We start from the raw sequence: 23,527 nt of genomic DNA on the forward strand, positions 1-23,527 counted from the left end.
TTATAGGGCTCAGAGCACCTGCTTTAAGAGACAATTCTCCCTGAAACCACAGAGGGAGCAACCAAGGCTGACTCTGAGGCATCACCTGGAGGTAGGGACAGGGCTGATGTGAAATGTACAGGTCTGCTCCCTCCTCCTGCAGAAAACCATGCAAAGCCCAGCTGTGCCCCAGATCTGTACGTCCTTTTCCCCAGACAAGTGGTGTTCCCTCTGGGCAAGGGGTACAAGCCCCCAGGATGGGAGGTGCTGCTCTGTGGCATTCACATTCCCTGAACATGATTCCTTCACCCAGGGTTTTCTCCTGGGAAGCTGAAAGGCAGAGAGTGAAGCCTCAGAGGAAAGGAAAACAATTCTTGTCTCATTTGCTTCTCCTGTGTTGTGCTCATGTGGAATGTGTTTGGAGATTGTTTACCCACAGGTGATTGTTTCATTGGATTCTGCTGTGAGTTGTTTTCACTCTTTGGCCAATCAGGGCCAAGCTGTGTCAGGGCTCTGGAGAGAGTCAGGAGTTTTCATTATTATCCTTTTAGCCTTCTGTAAGTATCCTTTCTGTATTCTTTAATATAATATAGTATTCTTTAATATAATATATCAAAAACTAAAAAAAAAATATATCAAAAAGAAATAAATCAGCCTTCTGAGAACATGGAGTCAGATGCATCAATCCTCCCTTCCACAGGGCTCGCTGTGCATTTACAATACTGCTCCTCTGATGGGTTTGGCCCCAAACCTTGCTCTTCTTCCATGAAGATCCATAGAGTGAGCAGGGTCTAATGGATGAAAACCTGTGGGAGTTTTAGGAGAGGGAGGCTCAGCAAGGCAGGCAAAGAATTTACACAATGTTTATTTTTGAGCACGCCAGCATCTGCCTGCGGCACCTGAATGGCTGCAGAAATTGTTTTCAGAAATTAATCATAATTGAGGCTGATGCTCTGGGTAAATGCACCATGACTCATCCAGAGCTGAACCACAGAGAGCCTGCATGGTGACTGTCGCTGTGCTGGGATAAAATAACTCCTCAAACAGATGATGCATGTGACACTTGGATGTACTCATCTAATTGCAGTAACTGGCACAGAGAAGAGGAGCTGTTATGAAGGTTTTTGCATTAGCACACACGTTTGAGGGTATTTATTGCTTCCAGGACTGCTGAGGATGGACAAAAGGCTCCCAGGTGCCAAGAAAGCTGCTAAGAGCACTCAGCATTTTAAGCTTTCCCTGTCATAGCTGCAAAATCATCTAACAGCGTGTGCCTTGCTTTGCCTTACATCCTTACCCACACGAGCAGCTTGATCTAGTGTGTGACATCCCTGCCCCTGGCAGGGGGGCTGGAACTGGGTGATCTTTCCAACACAAACCATTCCATGATTAGGAGCCAATGAATGTTGTGTCTTGCTCCTTCAGCCTCCTTACAGCTGAAGCCCCAGGAATGGAGATGGGACCCTGCACTGACATGTAGATCAGCCTTTTGAGGTAGATCAGGCTGCTTGGTGACAGCATCACCTTGAAATCACCTGGAAAAGTTGTATTTCTGTCACATGCTTTTGTAGGGCCAGCACAATTTCACACCCAGATGTGTGAGATCAGAGTCAGTCTTCTCACATGATGAATTACACCTCTGGCTTCTACTAAAATGACTTTATTACAATCTCTGACATTTAATTGTGTGCTTTTTATTTGGAAAAACTGGGTTTTGAAAGTTTACAAAGGCTTTCTTGGGAGCAGAAAATCAATACTGTTGTTAATACTGAGTTGCAGTCATTTGCTGCCATTGCATGTGTCAGTGCTATCAGCAGTGTCAGCTCAATTCGTTTTTGCTACCAACCACAGCAATAATAAGGTGATAAAATATGTCCTATCTACAAAAAATCCTGTTTATCAAACAGGTGGGACTTTCAGAGCATTTTAATGTTGGCTCAGGATGGCTCCCATTGGTGTCCCTGGGAGTACCTGGTATTGTTTTGCTTGAAGCTTGTCACAGACATCTTTTATGAAAAAATCCTTTCCTTAGGATTTTTCCTCCTGAGAAGCTGAGAGGCCTCAGGAACAAAATGTAAACAATGATTGTCTGCTGCTGTAAAATGCAACAGGCACATCTGTGATTGGTCTCATGTGGTTGTTTCTAATTAATGGCCAATCACAGTCAGCTGGCTCGGACTCTGTCCGAGACAGAAGCTTTTGTTATCATTCTTTCTTTTTCTATTCTTAGCTTAGCGAGCCTTCTGATGAAACCTTTTCTTCTATTCTTTTAGTATAGTTTTAATGAAATATATATCATAAAATAATAAATCAAGCCTCCTGAAACATGGAGTCAGATCCTTGTCTGCTCCCTCATCCTTGGACCCCTGTGAACACTGTCACAGAAGCTTTTGAAGAGTGAGGAGATATTGTCATTGATTCAGGGGATGCAGAAAGACCTTTGAGAAACCATTGAAAATACAGTGTTTTAATCACAAAATTTCCATCAAGTTCAGGCAAGTCAATAGAAAATATGAGCCCTGTTTCCTTCCAGAGAACAGTATCATAAAATCATAAAATGTTTTGGGTTGGAAGGGACCTTTAAAGGTCATCTGGTCAAACTGTGTGAAAGCTTTGTGATGTTTTGATTTTTCTTTTCCTTGAAAAGCAAGATGTTTCTGATAGGGTGGGTGGGAGAGGGAGTTCTGCTCACTGCACTGTGGGATAGTGGCCTCTGACACTTTGGTGATGGAACAAGGGACAACGGTGACTGGAGAATCTGGGCAGCATGGGGACCCCTTGGTCAGAAATACAGCAGTGCATGGAGGCTGCTTTGCTTTCTGCTCCTTCCTGGAGCCAAGAGTATATCTGCAGAGCCCTTGCCAGCCTAGAGTGGATGTGATCAGCCTCAACACCCCTGCCATCACTGTTGAGATGAGTACAAAGTTACACCACACTGTTCTCCTCTGCAGAAAGCAATTCAGTCCATGCCACTCCTACTAACTTAGTTCACACACCAAACCAACACAGGCAGAACATGCAGATTTTAGCTTTCTAATAGTTTACACTGCGTTACTTTGCAGATTGCTAACCCTACCCCCCATCTCTTTGGACATAACCATGTCACCATGGATCCCTGAGAGTCCTCTAACAAGGCAGGATTTTGCACACAAAGTCAAGAGGATCATCATTACTCAAAACCCTCTTTCTACCCAATAGCATACAAATAGGAAAAAGATGCCTGTGGGTGAATAGCTGAGAAACCCTAATAACAGCAGTAAAAGGCTTTGGATGCTGATCCTACTGTCTGTCCCCAGTTGTCTTGGAAATAATTACCCTTGCTATTCCTTCTTCCTCAAAACAAACATGCTAACTTGATTTTCATGCAGTGATCATCTCTTTTTATCCTATATATATAGGGAGGAGAATCAGATGGTCCATAGACTATAAAACTGAAAATTTGTATTTTTCCCTTAGTTCAGAAAGCAAAGAAAGAGCTGTCAAATCATGTGGCTATCTCAAAAGCAGAGAACTCAGAACTGAATTTCTTGTGATTCAGATTCAAGCAAGGCAGATTATGTCTCTTAACCTCTTTTCTCCAGGCCTGTGGATAGAAATGGTACAGAAGTGCTTTGGGTCTTTTATGTCTAACCTTTGCACAGCTCATATTAAATTGTACGTATTCAAGGAGCTGTTCTAGTGCCAAGCCAAGAGCAAGATTTACAGGGAAATACACCTAAAATCACAATAAGAGAAAGGATGAACAGAGAAATCACAAATGGAAGGCTTTGAGAGGTTTAAAGTGGATCCAAAGGATGAAGTTTGCTAGAAAAGCAAAATATCAGGCACTCTAAACATCTCTAGGGAGAAAAGGCAAAAATACAGCATTGAGGAGCACAGGAGGGAAAGGGATAAATCCCGAATGTTCCACCTAGGAGTGGGTATTATGAAAAGGCTGTACAAGCTGATCCTGGCCTTCCTCTACCCAGCAAGCCTTGTTTTTCAGGTGTGGGTTTAAATCAGGAGTCTACAGCTATGTGATGAAGCCTCTCAATTGCATCACTTGTAACCCCTGTACCACATCACTTCCCCCGTGCTGGGCTCTGGTTTGGAAGCAGGTGGGGCTGAGGGTAGGGTATAAACCAGCCAGACATGCACCAGTTAATACACCCCAAAGCTGGAAGATGTGAACCTTGTTTAAAGAGGACTCTCTCTAGATAGCAGAAAATTATTTAGGGTGGCTTCATTGCACCATGTATGAGTGTCTATATCAGAACTACCTGTACAGTTAATGGAGAGAAAAGACATTCAACTTCTCCTCAAGCAGATGATTAAAACAATGTCCGATGAAGGCTACCTTCACATTCAGCTCTTGATTCTGTAAGGTACCCTTTAGAAAAAGGTTTCTGATGTGTTTATAACTTATATTTTAGGGGAAGCTGCTCCCAGAGCCCTACAAGCTGAGGGTGACAAAGTTAAATGAGGTGAATCCCAGCACTGGGTTCTTCCATGGGCTACAGGAGAACCTGAGAGAGATCTCAGTGCAAATGCCATCCATTTTTTACAGTGACTGCTTGGCCATCACATCAGCTTTCTCAGCTGGGCTCCCCAGATTATTCCAGCATGGAGTCACGATGGCCCTTGAATGATTTGACAGTATAAGTGATGTCTGAGTAGGTCAGAGGCCTGGGTATAAACATTCTTTTAGTATTGGTTTGTATCTTGAATTTCTAAAGAGCTTGAAAAGTTTGGAAGTACAAAAGTAACAACATTTGTAGGAGCAAGCACATATTTTAAGGTTTTCTTGAACTGCACTCAGTAAAGCAGCAGGATGACACAAGGTCTTGAAAGAGTGTTGTTTTGTCTCATATAAAGTATTTCCTCATGGAAGGTACACAGATGACCAGGTTATATGGGAAAATATATGGTTTACAAGAAAAAGAATAAGTCAGAGCAGGACATACTGTGGTAGAGCTCACAGATGGATGTGTTAGCAAGCTAAAAGGATGGTACCTTCTGTGGAAAAGCAGTTACTCTTGCAGTGCAATCACAAAATTTAACCACATGGATAGTCAACAATGTTAGAAAACGAGTTTCAGCAAAGAAACTCCATGAAATTGTTTTATATTGGTTAGCTTTTCCAAAAGTTGCAGTGAAATTTGTGTGCAGGCAAGGTTTTTAAGGCAATTTCACCAGAAAGAGGCAGAGCAGAAAGGGGTTAACAGCTTCATTTACTGTATGATGTATTCTCACGAAAGGCACTGTCAGCCCACAGACCTGACTAATCCCCAGTGTGGTTACTAATTGCTGCCATCCAAACAGTAGCTGGCAGCCATTTAATTTTCCCTTTCACTTGGTGTCATTAACATTAGTGACATATGGCTCTGTCCCTGCCCCAGCTCAGTGGCTACCAGGGAAACCCATGGCCTGAGCTTTGCAAACATAAAAGTCCATGATTAACTTTCAGCATCTTGATGGTGTCAGGAAGAACTGTTTACAGATCTGGATCCTAAATGCCTGCAAGCTGTTGGTTTTTTTTTCTGGGCACAACTTAGAATAGCAGTATAAAGGTACTTTTAGATCTTTAACTTATACCAGGCTGATGCACAATAAAATTCAGGTAATAGGGGAGATGTAGCTTGAAACACATTACAGTATAAATTAGTACTTGCTACTTTGCTTTTTTCCTTTCTTTTTCACTTTAATGTAGTTGAGCTGAGCAATTGTTTATAAGTGAGATTGCATAAATCTTCTGAATTACTTTTGTATCTTTTCACTTGACTCAAAATATTAGGTCAAGATTTCAGATACAGATCTCAAAACTGTTTCACTCTCTGCTATCTGTTCTTACTAGACTTAAAATTCCTTTATCTCTGCTAACTTATATATAGGTGCTACTCTTTTTTGTATGAAAGCCATACAATACATCTCAAATCCCTCACTGCTTTCCTCTACTTCATTTGTTCATGTCTATCCAAGCTCATTAATTTTTAAAACCTTTTATTTTCTGCTGGCCACATGATTACTATGCACTGCAGAATTTTTGCCATTCTGCTTTCAGATAAGATCTTCAGGATTTAGTATCACAGGCATTTCAGATCCTGTTCAGATAGCACAGCAACCATAGTGATGATATTGCTTTTAAAGATTGAGTAATTTCTGGACCTTGTGTCATTTGGAAACAGAGTAAGACAAAAAACAAAATCTCAGATCCTGGTGATTTTTCCTGCTAGGAAGGCAGCAAGTCCCACCGAGGACAGTAGAAAAGCTTTGGTGACTTTCAGCAAGTCTTGAAGAAGAGTATGTAGCCTTTTATTTGTAAATTTACTTAGCCCTGCTCTGAGTTTTAAGGTTAAATAATTTAGTGATGCAAAAGGGTGACAGAGCAGCTGACAAAGCACACTCTGGTACTCCCTTTCCTCACCTGTCCCTGTGCTGTATGGAAGCTGTGCTCACCTGAAGTGACTCTGCTGGCCCTGTTTCCTCCTGGAGGGTCTCTGGGAATCAGCAGCAGTAACCCCACACAGCAGAGAGCCATTCTGCCAGCAGCCCCCCAGATCTGCTTCCCACTCTGCATTCTTACTCAGGGTCAGCCCCTGCAGCAAGAAGTTCACTTTTCTGCAAGCTGACCTTGTGCTGCAGCACATGCCTCAGTTGAGATGGCCACAACACACAGCGAAACACAATTTCAGAAGGTTTTAAGCACCAGCCCATACAGAGTAACACCATACCACTTCAGAAGGCTCCAAACACCTGCTCTTTATTGCTATTTAGCCCAACCTTTTATCCCCCTCATGTTGATGCACTGCCCCTGTGTGCCCTCTGCTCCCTTGGGTGGTTGGTAGCACACCTGGGCAGTCCCTGTCTCACCATCTTCAATGCTGCTCACATAATTTTCACATCTGTACCCATTGGGGATGAGGCTCAGCCACAGCCCCACTCCCAGTCACCACAAGCTGTGTGCCCACACTCTTGTACCCATTTTCCTTGTGTGAAAGCCGTGCTGTAACCAACCGATATAATTTTTCCCATATACTTTCAGCATTGCTGAAATTCCTGGGAGTGCCTGCAGTTGTGTGTGTTTTATTTTACCAAAGGTGAAGAGAAATGCTGCTCCAGCTGAAATCAGTGCTCCTCAAACACTGGATTTTATGCTGCAGTTAAGGTGAGCAACAAATCCTTGGGACCAATCTTGTGACCTACCCAGTGCAGAAGCACAAAACATAAAGCAGCAGCAGGATTTCTGTTCTGTTTTCCACTTTTTCTGGAAAGATAATTTTATTTTTTTCATGTAACTGATTACACAAGGTGCTTTGTTTGTCATCCTGGTGAGCAATGGGGCCTTTGATGGAAGCACCATAACCCACTTTCCTTCCTCCAGCTGGAGCTCAAATCAGAGCAAGGTTCTGTACAAGAACAAAGGGAAATTGCAAACCTGTCTCCGTTAGCAGAGCATCACAGAGCTCCTTTCCTGACTGCTCCAGCAAGCGTCTCAAGTGACATAAAATGAGCAAATTGAACCATTTTTGTGTTAGCACACAGTCACAGCAATGACACCAGCCAGGGGTGGACAGAGAGCTTGCATGATGCAAAGATCTGACTCTGCCCTTGTACCTGCATCTCTTTTCATGAGGTGAATAAAAGCTGAGTCAAACCTGAATCATGGTGAGCAGGAACTGCAGTAAAATTACTGAAAAAAAGTCACTCCATGAATTGAAAGAAAAAGAAAAAAGGGCTATCTATTGGAGTCCAAAAAGTGGATCAATAAGGACAGGAACATCTTGTGCCAGCCATAGGAAGCCCTGTGCTGGGCTTTGCTAGTTAGAGAAGAGGAGGCAGAAAGGCAGACCCAGGAGGGAGCAGGAAAGTGAGCAGGGCCAACCCCAGAGATGCCAGGGAAGCAGAGGATGATCCGTGCCTGAGGCAGTCACACATTTCATTAGCAATGAGTAGTTGGACATTGCTGGGGAGCAGGAGACAAAATTCGGACTGAAAGGCAACCACTGAGGGAGAAACGTGCCTAATTCTGGGGGATAAGAATAATTTGGGTCAGGCCACGACTAAGCTGCTTTCCCATCTCGCTGAGCCGGTCCCTGCCCTGCTCTGGCCATGAGCTGAGTGGTCCAGGGCACATCCTGCCCGTGGGATCCCACCTGGCCTGGGGGACACGGGGCATCCTCAGCACATCCTGACTGTGGGATCCCACCTGGCCTGGGGGACACGGGGCATCCTTAGCAGTCCGAGGAGAGGGGAGGTGGGTGCAGGCCACCCTACACTCCTAACCATCCTGGCTATCCTCTCAGCAGCCCTGGGAGGATGAATAGGTCAACCAAACACAAATCCGAAAAAACTTAGATTTTCTTCCATCTCCCACCATTATCATCTACAACCTTATCATTATCAATCATTATCATCTACAACCTTAAACTCACCCTCCTCAACTTCTACCTATACCCTATAACTGCAACTGTTCTCCTCACCCTAAACACAATCCAAGTCCTAAAGCTATCAGCCCTAATAACGGCACGCACCAAAATTCTGTCACTACTCCTAACCCTGCTCTCTCTCGCAGGACTCCCTCCCCTGACAGGATTCCTGCCAAAATGACTTATCCTTCAAGAACTGACTGAGCCAGACACAGCCCCATCAGCCACACTTATCTCCCTCCTTTCCCTGCTAAGCCTGTCCTTTTACCTTCGTCCCGCATACTGCACAACAATTACAAACCCCACGCCGCCTGGCGCTGCCAAGGACAGGGACAGGGGTGCCAGCAGCCAGGCGGGGGATGCAGGCCAGCATCGCAGGGCAGGGCTGGGGAAGGGGGGATTCCATCCCGGAGCCTATCGACCGCAGAGGTGCCAGCGGGGCTGCTGTGTGCTCCCCAGCGCGGGGGTTTTGGGGCTGGCGAGATGCAGCCGGGGGATGCTCCGCGCTCCCTTGGCCGCTCCGGGGCTGGACCAGCGTGCGCCTGCGCTGCCAGCCTTCCTCCCCCTCCCGCCGCTGCTCCTCCTCCTCCCGCCGCTGCCGGCCCCTCCTCCCGGCTCTCCGGTGCCGGCTGCCGGGGCCGGCGGGGCCGCGGTGCGCCGGAGCCCCGGGGTTATGCGCAGGGCCGGGGGCAGCCCGCGGCCGGGGCTCGCAGGTGTCCGGCAGGAGCGGGGGGCGCCGAGCCCCAGCAGCACCCCCGGCCCCGGGAAGGGCTGAGCGGGGGAGGACGAGGAGGAGGATGCTGCTGCTGAGGATGCTGAGGATGCGGCGGGCCGGAGGGTACCCGGGCAGCGCCTGGCTGTGCTGCTGGCTGCTGGGCTGGCAGGCGGCCGCCCTGCAGCTGCCGCCCTGCGAAGAGGTGAGATTTCCCGAGGGCTCTTTGGGTTTTCCCCATCCCTAAGGGCGGGTGGGGGGCACGCACCGGCTCGGGAGGAGGGTGGTATTCCAGCCAGGGGTATTGCTGGCTCCCCGGAGCTGTCCGGGGGATGGCAGAGGGGTCAGATCCTTCCACGGGGAAGGATCCTCTGCGGCCGAGCCCCCCGCACCCCGAGCGGAGCCGCTCCTTGCCCGTCGGTCGCGATCCGCTCTCCCCACTCCCCTTGCCCGTGGTGATCCCTGCTCCTTTCAGTACATGGAAATAGCAGAGTCGTCCCTCCGAACCAAGGGGGCTCGCCCGGCCTCGCTGTTTTAATAAATACCGTGTTGGATCAGCGCAAAGGTGGAGAGTGAAGGAAGGATGGCGTGTGATGTCCCGCCCGCCCGGTGCCAGCTCGGTGTGTCCGGGGCTGAGCCGGGCGTGTGGCATGGCGAGAGAAACTTTCCGGCTCTGTGCTGCCGTAGGAACCCGAACGTGGCGGGAGTCGGTGTGTTCGGTGTGTTCGGAGCGGGGACGCTCCGCACGGCTGTGCGGGATGCGGGGCCGGACAGGGATGCGCAGCCCCGGGTGATCCCTGAGGTTTCCCGGGGAAGGGACCTGGGCTTCATAAAGGTTTTTTCCAGGGTTTCCAGCCTTACTCCTACATGCAGGGAAATCCTCTCTGCTGCTGTTAAAGAGCAAGTGGGTCTTTGCTGTGTTTTAAACCTGCAGTAGAGGTGGGGAGGCTGGGTATCAGCATCCCGAGCAGGTCTGGGTGGCCGGAGCTCTGCTCAGGCAAGCAGAAACCTGTGAGTGCATTAACAATGGTCAGTCCTCTTCCTTTCTAACCCCCTCCTATCTGAGGATGCTCTGGGACCACAGCTTCCCCAGTTTACCTCTTGCATTGCACCGTTTAGTAAGAGTGAATTTGTGCATTTTCAGAGTGGGCTCAGGTGGGTGGCTGCAGCCTGAGGGGAGCACTCGGCTGATGAAGGGTCCTGATCCATGCTTGGAGGTTATTGCAGCTTGGGACCTCCTTGGCTGGGGGTGCAGAAGATCTTCCTGTGGTGAAGGAGAGCATTTCTGACCTGGGGAATATTCTCTCTTTGCCTATGAAATTTCCTTGTTTTCTTCCAAGTGGCAGAGCTCAGCGCTAGCCTAGCGTGGGAAATCTTGCAGCGGGGAGAGGTGATGTCTGGCAAATCAGTGTCTGCTTTGGGCATGTTTCTCCTAAATGTTGATCATTCTCAAGGCATGTTTTTCCTAAATGTTAGTCATTCTCAGAGAGAGGAATTTATGCAGCCACCTGCTTTAAATTACCTATCTGCCTTTTCAGCTAGTGAAGGGAAACAGGTACTTGTAGGGCTGTTTTCATCCTAAAGTCTTTGCATCAAAAAAATGAACCTCTGCAGATGGTTAAAGGTGAGAGCTGAACCTGTGCAGTGGTACCAAAAGTATAGAGCTGGTATTTTGAGCATCTTGCACTGGGCTTTAGGTCTGCAAATTCTCTCTGGAGCCCCACTCCTGTACACCTGTGGATCTGGACCTGTGTGCTTTTGCTTTCTTTTCAGAGAGGCTGACAATGTGTTTTACTTGAGTTGAGTGCTCTTTGAAACAGAGACAGCCCTCACTCACAGGGTTAAAAAGCTGTGTGTTGCTTGTGCTGGGGTGTGTGTCCCAGGAAATGTAATTACAAACATGCCTGGATGGAGACAGAGGGGAGGAAAAAAAGGGAGCTTACAAAGAACCAGGATAGCAGATGAGCTGCTTTACAAAAGGGAAGAACAAAAGTTAATATTTTTTGTCTCAAAACGTGTCCATTTGCCCTAGTTCAGTCCAGTTTTGAGTGATCTGGGTGTATTGCCATTTACAACCTGATGAGACTGATTTGGGCAGACTCAGACAGGGATGAAGTTGTGCCCTAAGAAAGCGCAGCCTGTCAGAGGTCATTGCAGTCCTTTAAAGACTTGGTAAATGTCCTTTGTTTTACACCCAAAAGCTCTGAGAAGCACAAGGCTTAATGCACTGACAGGTAGTTCATTTTCAATCTATAGGGGATCCTCTTTAGCAGCACTCTCCCCACTCCTTCCTTGACTACTTGTTTTGGGTTCCCTCACTTATGACAAATACAGATACCTGCTGGTTTGTGAGATTTCTGTGCTGGCACAACATTTGGAGCAGTGGGATCTCTGGCTGTGCCTGAGGCTCTGTGGTGCTCTCATTACATAGATAGTAAAATAATAATGTCTAGCAATGTCACTTTCCAGAAGCCTTTTTGTCATTGACTCCATTGGTCAGGGACTGTAGCAATTGAGCACACTGGATTTAGGAGGGGTGTGTTTGTGCTGCAAACCAAGGGTACAAGCAGCTTCAATGAATGCTCCTGTGAGATTTTGGAGTAAATTGACACAGCCATGAGCTTCTGGCACAGCAGTGCTCAGTCCAGGCTGTGATGGTCATTTACATCATGAGCCCTCCCTGAGCTCTCCAGTGCCAGCAGCGAATTTAAAAGGGATTTGTGCATCTCCAAGAGATGGAGGCAGCCTCAGCTTGGATGGCTAGGGTACAGAACCTGGGGAGACCCATCACTGCTCCCTGTGCCTCTGGTGACCTGGCAGCTCGGGTTAGGGCGGTGGTAGAAGAATAAGTATTTGGTGAATTCCTTCTGCTGTGCCAGTGACGGTCAGGGTACTCATGCAAATGTTTCATGCGTTGCATAAATTATGACTTTGAGTGGAATTGATGACACCCATGCTTTTCACTGCCATTAAATACACATTAAGCTGTTATCTTGGAAATGATGAGGTATTTATGCCAGTCCCCCTGCTGCTGCAGGGACAATGGTTGTTACATCTTATATTCCAGTGTTTTGTGCTTTTTCTTTTCTGAACTTTTCAACTGAATGGATCTTCTTCATCTTCCCCTTAGAGATTCACCCAAATCTGAGCAGATTTTGCTTTTAGGACATTTGATACTCAGCCTAAACGGGTCTTTTCTTCATTTCCTCTTTCCCTGAGTTGTTTTTTGCAATAATAATAAAAAATTGAACTCCCTGAGTGACTCTTCTCTTGATTCCCGTTCAGCCAAATTGCTTTCAAAGAGAGATACAGAGTATCCTGCTGGCAAAGATGTTTTCTTTCGTACTCCTGTGCAACTCTCAGTTATTATGCAGATTGAGAAGTGCCTCTGACATTGATAATAAATGTGATTCTGATACACTGCACGGTTTACCTGCTGTTTTAGTAGACAGGTAAATTAAAGGGTAATGCTAAATGCTCTCTTTAAGGGAATGTATTTTTGCGCTAGTCTGCTAGAATCCTTATGGAAAAGACAAAAACAATACAAGAAATGTTCCTGGAAAATAAGAGTCTTATAAAATCACTTGAAGGCAAAGGCATCTTAAGAATAAAGGAGGAGCATGAAATTGAACTTGGGTCAAGTAAGGGAGATTTGGTGTGTTGAAATAGTGCCAATTCTCATGAGGAGAAAAGGTTAAAAAATCTAGTATGCCTAAGCTAAGTGTGAAGTATTTTTAGTACGTTAGTATGTTAAATCAGGATACTAGGTACTGAGATAAGCAGTGTGGGAAGCAAGGTGAAATTCTGTATTTGCATGTAAAGGGTAGAGAGGAGATGTGTCAGTCCTGGAAAGGTGTCACATAAGCCAGCACACCTGTCACACATGGCAGGAGTGACAGGGATGTGTGCTGGCAGGAACCTGGATATCTGAAACACCTGAATATCTGAATATCCTGTGCTGTAAGTGAGCTGGACCTGCTTGGGAAGAGGTTTGGAGTCACTGCAGAAGGCTCTGTGGAGGCAGCACATGTGCAGGTGGTGAAGCAGTTTGGGTGGGTGATTAAAAGGAAAAGAGAAGAATAAAACCTGTCAGAGGGGTTGTGTGCCCTGTCATTAGCACCCAGGAACCGTGAATGCTGTGTTTGTTCTGCGGCTGGTTAATGAGCACACAGTGATCACAGCAGAGGGTGGGGCTGTCTTGGTGAGGAGGGAGTGACTTAACAGAGCAAGAAAAAGAAGAATTATCCCATGTGTTAATGCATGGGATAGAGAAAATTAATGAGATGCAAATCTATGGGATAAGGCAGAAATAAAAATGACTTTTGTGCACTTGAAAGGCTAAATGTTTTATTATTAAAAGATAATTTTTTATTTTTATGTAACCATAGACAACCTTTGGGTTGATTGAATACAACTATTTGATTTTGTTGGCTTTAAAATCTTTGAAGGGATTTGCTCATTTAGGAAGGAATTCTCCCTCTAAATTGGTTTCCTTGCTGCCCCTTATTGGTACCCTCATCCATTTCTCTGAAGCATCTGCATTTGCTGTTTTGGCAACAGAGCAGGTGCTACCTATACCAGCTTCTGGAATGATCCAATGTTGTATTCCCTAATTTCTAACCACCTTGAGAGATTTTAGACACAATCTATGAATGATTCATAGTCAGCAGAAGAGGCTGGGGAAAGGTTCCTGCACAGACCATTTTATTTCTTTCATGTCTTGCTACATGGATTTTGTGTTTGTGGGGGAAAGAGAAATGTACAGCTTCCATTTTCCATGGTGATGAAGGGTCATAAAGATGAGGAAAGAGGAGCAAAAAACAGGCTACAAAACTGCTGACAGTGAAGCTGATGGAGTGGAAACACGTGCACAAAATGTGAGGAGACAGATGCTAAAACGCAGGTACCACAGCAGAGAGCACAGGGGCAGATCAAGGTGGGGGAAGCACAGGGAGATTGGTGAGGTGTCAGAAATGAAAACCTGGGAAGGAAGACAGATGCTGGCATAAAAGCTGGATAGTGAGCCATGGCTGTAATGATTCAAGGGTAAGAGATTTAGTCATAGTGGAAACTGCTGTAACAGACCATAAACTCAAAGCAGGAGTCGCCATTAAACCAACACAAGATTGCATTTCTTCCACCATCAAATATCACTGGATCATTCAGGGTGAGATTTATCATTTATAAAGAAGGCCATGATTTTATTTTCTCTTTTCCCTCATAGGCTGAGGCTGAGTGAGAATGGGAGCTGTGCTGGGACTCCTGACACATCCATGAATTGTGGAGTCAGGATTACCAGCCAGCCAGGGGCCGGGATGGGTTTTTGCAGGATTTGGGCTCTCAGCTGCCTCATCCAGGCCATGTTTTCCTCCAGGTGTTGGTTGGGAAGGCTTTGGCAGCGCTGTGCAGTGCTTTATGCCAGGTCAGAAATTCTGGGATCACTTGAAGGGAACCTTTTCCACGAGCCTGAGCGTGTGTCAGGGAAGGTGTTGGCAGGGCTCCCACAGACTGCAGTGACCCTGGGGCAGAGCCAGGGGCTCCCAGACCTGCAGGGCTCAGCAGGGAATGCCATCACTGCAGGCTTCCCTGTGTCAGAGGGTAGGTTGCTGTCAGCACCTGCTGAAGGAGGTAGTGAGCATCACCTAAGTAGAAATAAACAGATTAGAGAAGATAATGGTTGGTAAAAGGAAAAGCAGCCTTGAGTGCCTCATGCTTGAGATAGGAAAGAAACAGTGTTTAGGAACAGGTCCCATGTGTCTCCCAATTGGTGCCAAGGTTTTTCTAGGGGTTGCTGCTGTGAAGGTCCAATGTTATTATCTTGTTATTATCCATCATGGCCATATCTTCCCCAACTATTACATCTACTAGGAAAAGAGTGTCCTGCTCACTAGCCTTTGTTAATACCTTAGGTCTTACCCTGGACCAGAAAATGTGTTTAGATTTTGATTGCTGGTACTGGGAACATTTTGGTTTTCAAATGTTTGAAAACAAAACCCTCTGGTTTTGAAGGAGAGAAATGGATAAACCCTCCCTTTTTGGTTTTTTAACAACCATCTTTTAAAGCAAACAAATAAAACAAAACCCTTTCAAGTACAAAGCATTGTCTAAATCTCATAATGACCTTGTTTCACCAGCATTGTGATACTCTCTGTGATAAATAGTGCCAGACAGTAATCACTGTGCACTTGGGACATGGCTCAGAGCTGATTTAAGATGATCTAGGACGACGTGTGCAGCTGAGCTGCTGGCTCTGCTGTGTTGGTGCTGATGATCCTGCCACTGTGCTGAGTCAGAACTGATGCTGATTTGGCTGCAAACTCACCTGCCATAAGGGAAAAATAAACCTAAAATAAGGCAAAAGAAAAAAAAAAAAAAAAAGGGGTGAGGGTTTAGCTGGGAGAGTGTCAGAGATGACTCAGTCAGGGTTTAGGTTCTGGGGTGATAGAAGTGATACAGGTGGCTTTGGGATCTACTCAGGGGCACAAGTCTGGTCTTCTTTTATGTCTAGAGCATAAAGTTTTGGTGGAATAGAGCTGGCCTGGATTTACACTGAGATAATGGCAAGGGGATTGCATTTTGTCATGTAGGAAGAAGAAAATGAGAGCTGTGTGTTAAAGGTGTGAAAGAACTGGATTGTTGCTCTCTGTTGTGCTTTGATTTAAGAGACACAAGTGCTGTCCCTGCAAGGAAAGGTATTTGCTGGCTGCAAGACGTTTTCAATGAAAAAAATAATAGTTCCAGATGATGGTGTATTCCCAACTGGAAAATTTCTTTGGCATTGAGTTTTTACTGCTACAAAGAGAAGACAAATCACTCATCCCATTGATATGGAATTAATCCTACTTGTTGGTGTTTTGTGGTCAAGAACACAATGCACAACAGAGGTGATTTATGGTGATACTTGAAGACTATTGGAAAGTACCTACAAAAACTCATAGGAACTGTTATCTGGTGGTGAAAATGCTGGGTAACTCAAGTTTCATTTGGTTAGATTTTGTTTAGATTTGTACCTCCACCTTAGAAGTACAAATATTTTCCAGGGATAACCCACAGGAAAGTGGCTCAGGGTGTTTGGGGTTGGTTAAAAGGCTGTGCCCACCCTGCCAAGAACAGGAGCATCAGGAGAAGATATTCCTGCAAACAAGATGAGCAAGTCCATGAGTGTGGGCAGATCCATGGCCCTCCTCCAGTTAGCAGGGCTGACCCAGTCAAAAGAGCTATTTTCTATATGATAATTACCAATGTGGGCTACTAGTGCTAATCTCATAATCCAATTTGTTGAAAAACCCCTGCTTTGGGGAGAGGGTGAACTTTCCCTCTGAGGGTGGAACTGACCTGAACACGCTTAGAGGTGTTTTTGATATAATGAATATGGTCAGAAAATTGAAATGCATTAGATAACCTAGCCAGAGGGAGGAGAGATGGGGAGTGCAAAACCTGGAGATGCCATTAACATAATTGCTGCTGGCTTGATAAAACACAGGACACATTTAATAGTGGAGAAATCAGTGTCTAAATTGATTGTACTGCCACAGAAAACTGAAGTGTACCAGGTGGTGACTGTAGCAGCAAACTGAAGGGTAAAGGTGATTTAGACCTGAGCTGTTGACTCTCTTCAAGTGTTAATTTCCCACGGTGTTTCCTGTGGTGTATGAAATCCTCCTGGTTTTGTACTTGCTCTCTGAAGTTTCTTAAAGGAAAGCCTTCACACAGGCTGGTGGTGTTTTATACACACAAGGGTGCTGCTGTGTCTTTGGAGAGATGTACAGCAGAAATGGATGCTGGCTGATTTTTCCCAGGCTTTTATATCCATGGCTCCCTCCTGCTGGCAGGTCAACAGTGCTGATCAAATGCTGCTTGTTTCTGGTTAAGCTGCTTTTTATCTCCAGCTCTGTGGCTCCCTGAAGCAAATGAAGAAAAGAAAGATTTCCCAGGACAGCTCTTTTCTTCTCCATTCTGTTTGTTCTTATTTAATCCAATTTTTTTAAAAATTCAGACTTCTCTTGAAAGGCAAGCATGAGGGGCTGTAACCAGGCTTTCTTCATGGCAGGGTTCATGCTTGCACGGGGGGACTGCGAGCTGATGCTCATCTCAGGGATGCTGGGGCCAGGCTGCATGACGGAATTGGAGTGGGAAATGAGTCAGCTCATGATGCTGCACCTTCCTCACAAGCACCTGCCCTGCAGAGCTGCTGATGAGCAGCTTGTATTCCTTGTGATGAATGTCAAGTGTCCTGATTAGTGGGAGAGAGGCTCTCCCCTAGAGCTGCTCAAGTAACAGCTGAACCCATTCCAGCTCTTTGCTTTTCCAGAAGTTCTGACAGGATGACTGTCAGTTAATGCCTGGCTTTGGTGCTGAATATAGGATACACATGTGCTCTGAATTCTCCTTTTGTAGCCAGAAGCCCACTGCTCTCTGTGTTAGCCTCTGCACAGTGAGGCAGTCGATCCAGAGGCATTTCTCCATCCTGCACCGAAGGAACACATCCTGTGGGAGTCAAACCATCCTTTCAGGGAGGCACTGACCAGGTATCACAAACAGCTCAACACTGAGCCTGAACTGCTGCTGAAATAGCTGTGATCAATGATCACACTCCCATTCACCCCAGCTGAGAGGGGGCATAATGCCAAACCCAATCAATTCCTGTATCTTCTTGTTTTGCAGTATTTTTAATAGCACTTAAAGCCAACTCTACTTAAATGTTTGCTGGCTCCTCTGAAAAGTCATTGCTTTGCAGTCAATTCCAGCTTTTAAATTACAAAAAATCCCAAACAAGCCAGCTGGTTTGCTGCATTGCTTATTGTGATACTGACCTGCAAATCTCTTGAACTGCTTTGCTAAACAAGGGAAAAAGATCTCCTTAAAGCCTCGTCATGTGCTCATGCAGGAATCACAGCTTTCATTGAAAAGGTGGGAGAAAAGAAAAGCTAAGTTGGCTCCTCAGTATGGAAGAGTTGAAAATGTGAACTTTGAAAATCTGTAAAGTTAAATGAGGTGGAGCTAAGCTGCATAGTGTTTTAAGGTCCTGTGGCACTTAAATAGGTTGTATGAATTTGATGGGGTGGAAGCAATGATGCCTGACTCAAGGTTTTGGGAGGCTTTATGTGACTGTTACTGAAAGTACAGTTTGATTAACAAACTTTGACATGATTTAAATTTAGCATTTACACTGTAGATAGTTTGATGGGAAGAGCCAGTAGTGCCCCACTGGGCACCACACATACTAGAAATAGGAATAAATTACTGGGGCAATCACCTGCTCTCCATAGGCAGTCTCTAGCCTGCTGAACAGGACAGGCCTGTGAAAAATGCATATTTTATGATTGGCTTTTCACAAATATTAAAATGAATATTATATGTGTTATGTTAGAAAGTTATGCTATATTAATTTTCTTAAGTAATGTGTTAAATATAATTTTAGGTTATAACATAATGTTAAAATAGAAACTATGCTATGGAAGATACTTTTTTTAAAGAAAGGACTCACAGCAAGATAGCAGCCACAGGACACCTGAATCTTTCAGAGAAAGAGAATTTATTGCTCCATTATCAGAAGAAATAAACTTCTTCCTGCCTTGCTCAGTTCTGAAGACGCCCTTAATCTTAGGATTAAGAGGAAGAAGCTGACACTGGCCAGACAGAATCCTGTGTTTGAATGGAATTTATGCATCATGTATGAGGTGTATGAATATGCAACAGGTTATTGTTTTTAAGGGTTAATCCTCTGTTTATGTGGGTCCTTTTTCGGGCTCATTTTGCCCAGAAAAGGCACCTGGCCGTCTGTAACTCTTTGTTTCTATTTTCTCATATTGTCCTAATTCAAATTTTCCAAATTATTATTACTCTAATTATATTGCTATTTTTATAACCATTCTATTACTATTAAACTTTTAAAATTTTAAAAGCAAGCGATTGGTGTTTTTCAGAGACCCAAAGAGCTCTGGTCCCTGGGCTGTCAGTGTGTCCCCCTGGCATGGATTTGCCCATGGCAGCTGGCACAGCATGGGACACTGCAGTAGAAGCTCTTGATGAACTCTGGAATCCTGCAGTTAGGCAGTAAAGATGAGAGGAGGCGGTTTTGTCATGGGATGAGGATAACTGGGTACTTGTTAGATGTTAGGAAGGAAAGCAGGTAGCACCCTCCTTGTTCTTCAGGACAGCAGAAAATCAGCATGAAGAGACCTTGTTCCAGTGATCCATGCATAGTCCAAGCATGTGTGTGCAAGTAACACAGGGCAGAACCAGCATTTCTACCATGAAAAGAACTTACCTTGCTTTTAATTGTACAAGTTGAGCACCTAGCTTGACTTTAGTGTCTGGCAGAGACATTCACCATTAAAGATTAATGTTTATCATCCTGAAAGTGATTTTTCTGTTGAATGTGCCCATTTTTTCCCCACTGGCTACAGAGGGATGCTGGCTTTTGCCAGGTAGATGCTCAGCTTTTAGTTACCTGGAGCACAATAAGGAGGCATCAGTGGCATCAGTCCCCAGTGTGAGCTGCACTGGCTGTTACACAAGCCCCAAGGTCACTGTGCAGCCCTCTGTAAGCTGCAGGGGTGAGGGTGCTTTGACAAGCTGGGACATCACAGCAGTGCAGCTGGGTCTCTGCAGTGACCTAATTATACTGGAGAAGGGATCTAAATCTCTGCCTCTGAACTGCTGAATTAGGAGGGAAACACAGCAGGAGCGCAGTCTTGGTCCTTAGTTCTGGAGAGCTGTTTGTCAGCCAAGAGTTTTTATTGCTTTGCCTTGTAGCAGCTTCCTACCAAAGGTGCATTATCACACAGCAGGGTCCCTTCCTCTGCAGGAAATAATTAACATCAGGGTAAATTTCTGTATTGTACATGCAGGATACATCTATGTCTGTCTGTCTGTCTATCTCTAGACACACACATTTAAGCCTGCCTGTAACGATCAGCTTGTAATTTGTCCAACGGGCTAGACCTTGTATTTGAGTTTAATTCACACTGCAAAAATGCAGCTGCAGGATTTTTCATGCCTTCCCATGTGTGTGGTTACCGGCTGGATGCATTTCCCAGGCAGGTGAAGCAGCTATGAATGCATTTCTCTCTTTGTGTCCCAGACTGGCACATTCAGCAGCAAGGGAGAGCTGTGGAACTGTGCCTGAGCAAAGCCCTGATCTCTCCCTCCTGCCTTTCCCCCAGTCCTGGCCTGATGAGTCACTGCTGATTGATTTGACTGATGCAGCCCTTTTGATAACACATTACCCTGCCCTGGAACAGGGTTTAATGGGGTTAGGGACAAAGCTCTGCCTACTGCTGTCACGCCAAGCTCATCCCTCACCAGGCCCTGGCTGGATGCAAGAGGGAATCTTGCAGCTCTGGGCACTCTCTAGCTGCTAGAAATGCTAACAAATTTGGATTTGTAGCTGCCTAAGCTTCCTTAGCCCTGTGGGTAAATCTGGACTTCTGAGGAATAGTGCACTGAGCAAGGCTTGGCTAGACTCTGCTGCTGGAGGTCATTTCAGCTGCAGTCAGCAGCACAGACGCAGAAAAGAAGCTGAATGTAGCTGATGGCCAAGTTAAATCTAAGATGTGTTTTCTCCACTGTTTACTTAGCTCAGGCTGCCTTGGGCTGGTAGTTTCTCCTTGGTTTTATTTATTTATTAGTTATTCTTGCAGTGGAAATGGACTCTGTGGGCTTGGAGACAGCCCTGGAGGGCAATATGGGATGAGGCTTGCTCATAATGTACAATGTTACATATTTCTCTTTGTCAGGCTGTGATTTAAGATATTGCTTTGTTCAATGGACAGGGTTGTTGCGCATAAGGCAGTTAAGTGCTCACAAAGGGCTGCTCCTATCCTGGGATGAGTGGTTGCAAGTCAGGCAGAAGTTCCCAATTTAAACCTCCCAAGCATGATGTCCCTCTAGAGTTACAGGTGTCATCAGTCTCTATTTTGTCTTTTTTTTCCCTCCTCTCAAAATGGAATATTCATAAAAAACATACAGCATTTCCAAACGTGAATATTGATAAAGATTCAGCTAAAATTTATAAAGAAAAAAATGTCTTATTTGCTATGGGGTTGTTTTTTTCCTTTCCTGTTTGAAAATACTCAGCCATCTGGTCAGCAAACAAATAAAATGCTGAATGATATTGGCAGCAAAAGATCCACTGAAAAACAATGAATGGGAGAAGGAAACAGTTCACAGTCTTTCTGTAGCCTGGTGGGTTTTGGTTTTGGAATGTTTTTTTTTCCAAAGAGAAGACTCCTGGATAAAATTTGTATTTGTTAAATGCAGAACCTGGTAATAATCTTCAAATGCAGCTTGGCAAAGTATAAAGTCAATGAAGTTATTTTTATTTTTACTTCCTCACAAGGATTAATTAGGTTCGGCAAAAGAAGCATGCCTTTCCTTAATTTTCAATATGCTTACTTTGTAGTATTACATGTAAATGCAGTATTATATATTAGTGTAATATAGTAAGTAATACTGTATAGAAGTGTAACAAAGCCCTGTCTATAAACATATTTGCTGTCAATGTGACCACTTTGCTTAAAATTGTGTGAGTTTGTGTGCACATCACTTGTTTTGACACAAAACTGGCCAATACTTGCAGCTCTTCCTTTGGGGACTGTGTGTATGGGTACAGGAGATTTTGGATTGGGCTAACATTCCCTTCCACACTGAAGGTTTATTTCATTGATTCTCTCCCTGGCTGCACCTAAAATCCAGCCCCTGAGGAAGTCAAAGCCTGAAGGGAACAAGCTGAGCCCAGGAGTGAGCCAGACCCATCCATCCCATGGAGAAAGGGAGGAGCACACCAGGAGCTCATGGATGTGGGTCACCAGGGATGAGGGATGAGGGATGGGTTTGTCACACCCTGCCCTGGGCAGCACAAGTACCCCATGGACATTTTTTCATGTAGCAACATCTCTCAGGAGAGAGGGAAACGTGGAGCAAATGCATTTGGGAGGAAATTGTGGAGGAGGTGACAGGGCAGAAAAATGATACAAGATCAGACAAGTGAGCATCACATCACCCAGGCTTCCCTCTAATAACTGTGTTGTTCCTTTTCTAATAATTTTCTGGTGCCTGCTGTGAAAAATTCTTACACCTAATGGAAAGTGATAACCAAGAGCAGAGGGACAGGAGTGGAAGCTTTGCAAAATGCTCGTGCATGTGCCTGCTTTTAAGCACATGAATAATTCCTCTGAAGTTTGAAAATGACTGCCTTATTTAAGATGAACTTGATGTTAAATACCATCCTGGATTAAAGTCAGGGAATTCTGTGTATTACAGAGTCAATGCTCTGACATAACTGAGATATATTATTGAATTTAAATCTTTTGCCTCCAGTAAGTTGAGGATTTTGCTTTAGGTTCAGTGTTGAAAAGAAAAAAAATTGATTGGTGTTAAGAATGTTTAAATGTTAAGTCAGTTTGGTTTAATTTCATGCTCTTTTGTGGGTTTTCGTAGAAATTTTTCTTCTGTATATATTCTGCAGATGTTTTAAGACTAACTAATAATGTCCTCCTACATGGTTTTTAAAGTGGAATTTGTGTAGCAGATTGGACAGGATGATGCTGTGGGACTGCTGCAGGAGGGGAACTGCAATGAAATGGGCTGTGTTGATTCCTCAGATGATTAAATCTGGCCATAGTTCAGGTCCTCACAGGATTAAAGCTGGCAACTTGTAAAATATTCTTACCTTTATCCTCCTCTGCATGAACCCCCTGGGAGCCCTGTGAGGATGAGGCAGTTTGGCAGTAGAGAACTGAATCACTGCAGTTGGATTTTCCCTGTGGACACTTTATTTGCACAAGTTGAACCTGGTTCAGAGCAGTGGCTCAGTGAGGAAGTGGCTGTACAGAAGGAGAGGCACAAACTCCTGGATGCACTTGCACATGCCCAAAAATATTAATGTTGAGCTAAATTGTTCTCTCAGATTGGAGGTAGACACATATGCTACAGAATTTGTCCTACCATTTCCTTCATCTGGTCAATTTTTCTCAAGTACATGGATATAATTTCCTCACTGAAGTTATCAGCTCAGGTCCTCATCTGAGGTAAGTTATTTTGTCCTACTCAGCTCTTTTATATCTGATGTAGCTCTAATTTGTGAATTCTACACATCTCAGGAGCACCCAAAGTGTGGGCTTGTCTGTGTCCTTTATTTTGAGATGATAAAAAGGGACCCCAATTTATCATCTTGCCTTGCATCTGGTAAAGAGAGGCCATGACAAGGCATGAAAAGAAGTGAGTTCATTTGGCTGGTGCTTCAGGAAGCAGTGAAATTTGCCACTGTGTTGGTGTTCAGAAGAACAAGGAGCGGAAATAAAAAGGAAAAAGTTGTCTTGGGAGATGGGAAACTCAGTGCCCAGGGGAAACCTGGGCTGAAAGTTTATAAATCTGTTGAGTGGAGACTGCCTGGATGTGCTGGCTCACCTTGGAGCAGCTTGCTGTC

General features: G+C 45.0%; 1 protein-coding gene across 1 annotated transcript in view; it reads left to right on the forward strand.

Annotated features, from left to right (window-relative positions):
* The first annotated feature begins 9,035 nt into the window (after positions 1–9,035).
* Positions 9,036–23,527, forward strand: part of ELAPOR2 (endosome-lysosome associated apoptosis and autophagy regulator family member 2) — a 102,317-nt gene continuing 87,825 nt past the window's right edge. Inside the window, exon 1 of the mRNA XM_058023022.1 lies at positions 9,036–9,301. Coding sequence (XP_057879005.1) covers positions 9,182–9,301 — 120 coding nt within the window. The 5' untranslated portion in view covers positions 9,036–9,181. The remainder of the gene's footprint in view (positions 9,302–23,527) is intronic.

The sequence above is a fragment of the Melospiza georgiana genome, chromosome 4 (assembly GCF_028018845.1).
Source record: "Melospiza georgiana isolate bMelGeo1 chromosome 4, bMelGeo1.pri, whole genome shotgun sequence".
Lineage (NCBI taxonomy): Eukaryota > Metazoa > Chordata > Aves > Passeriformes > Passerellidae > Melospiza > Melospiza georgiana.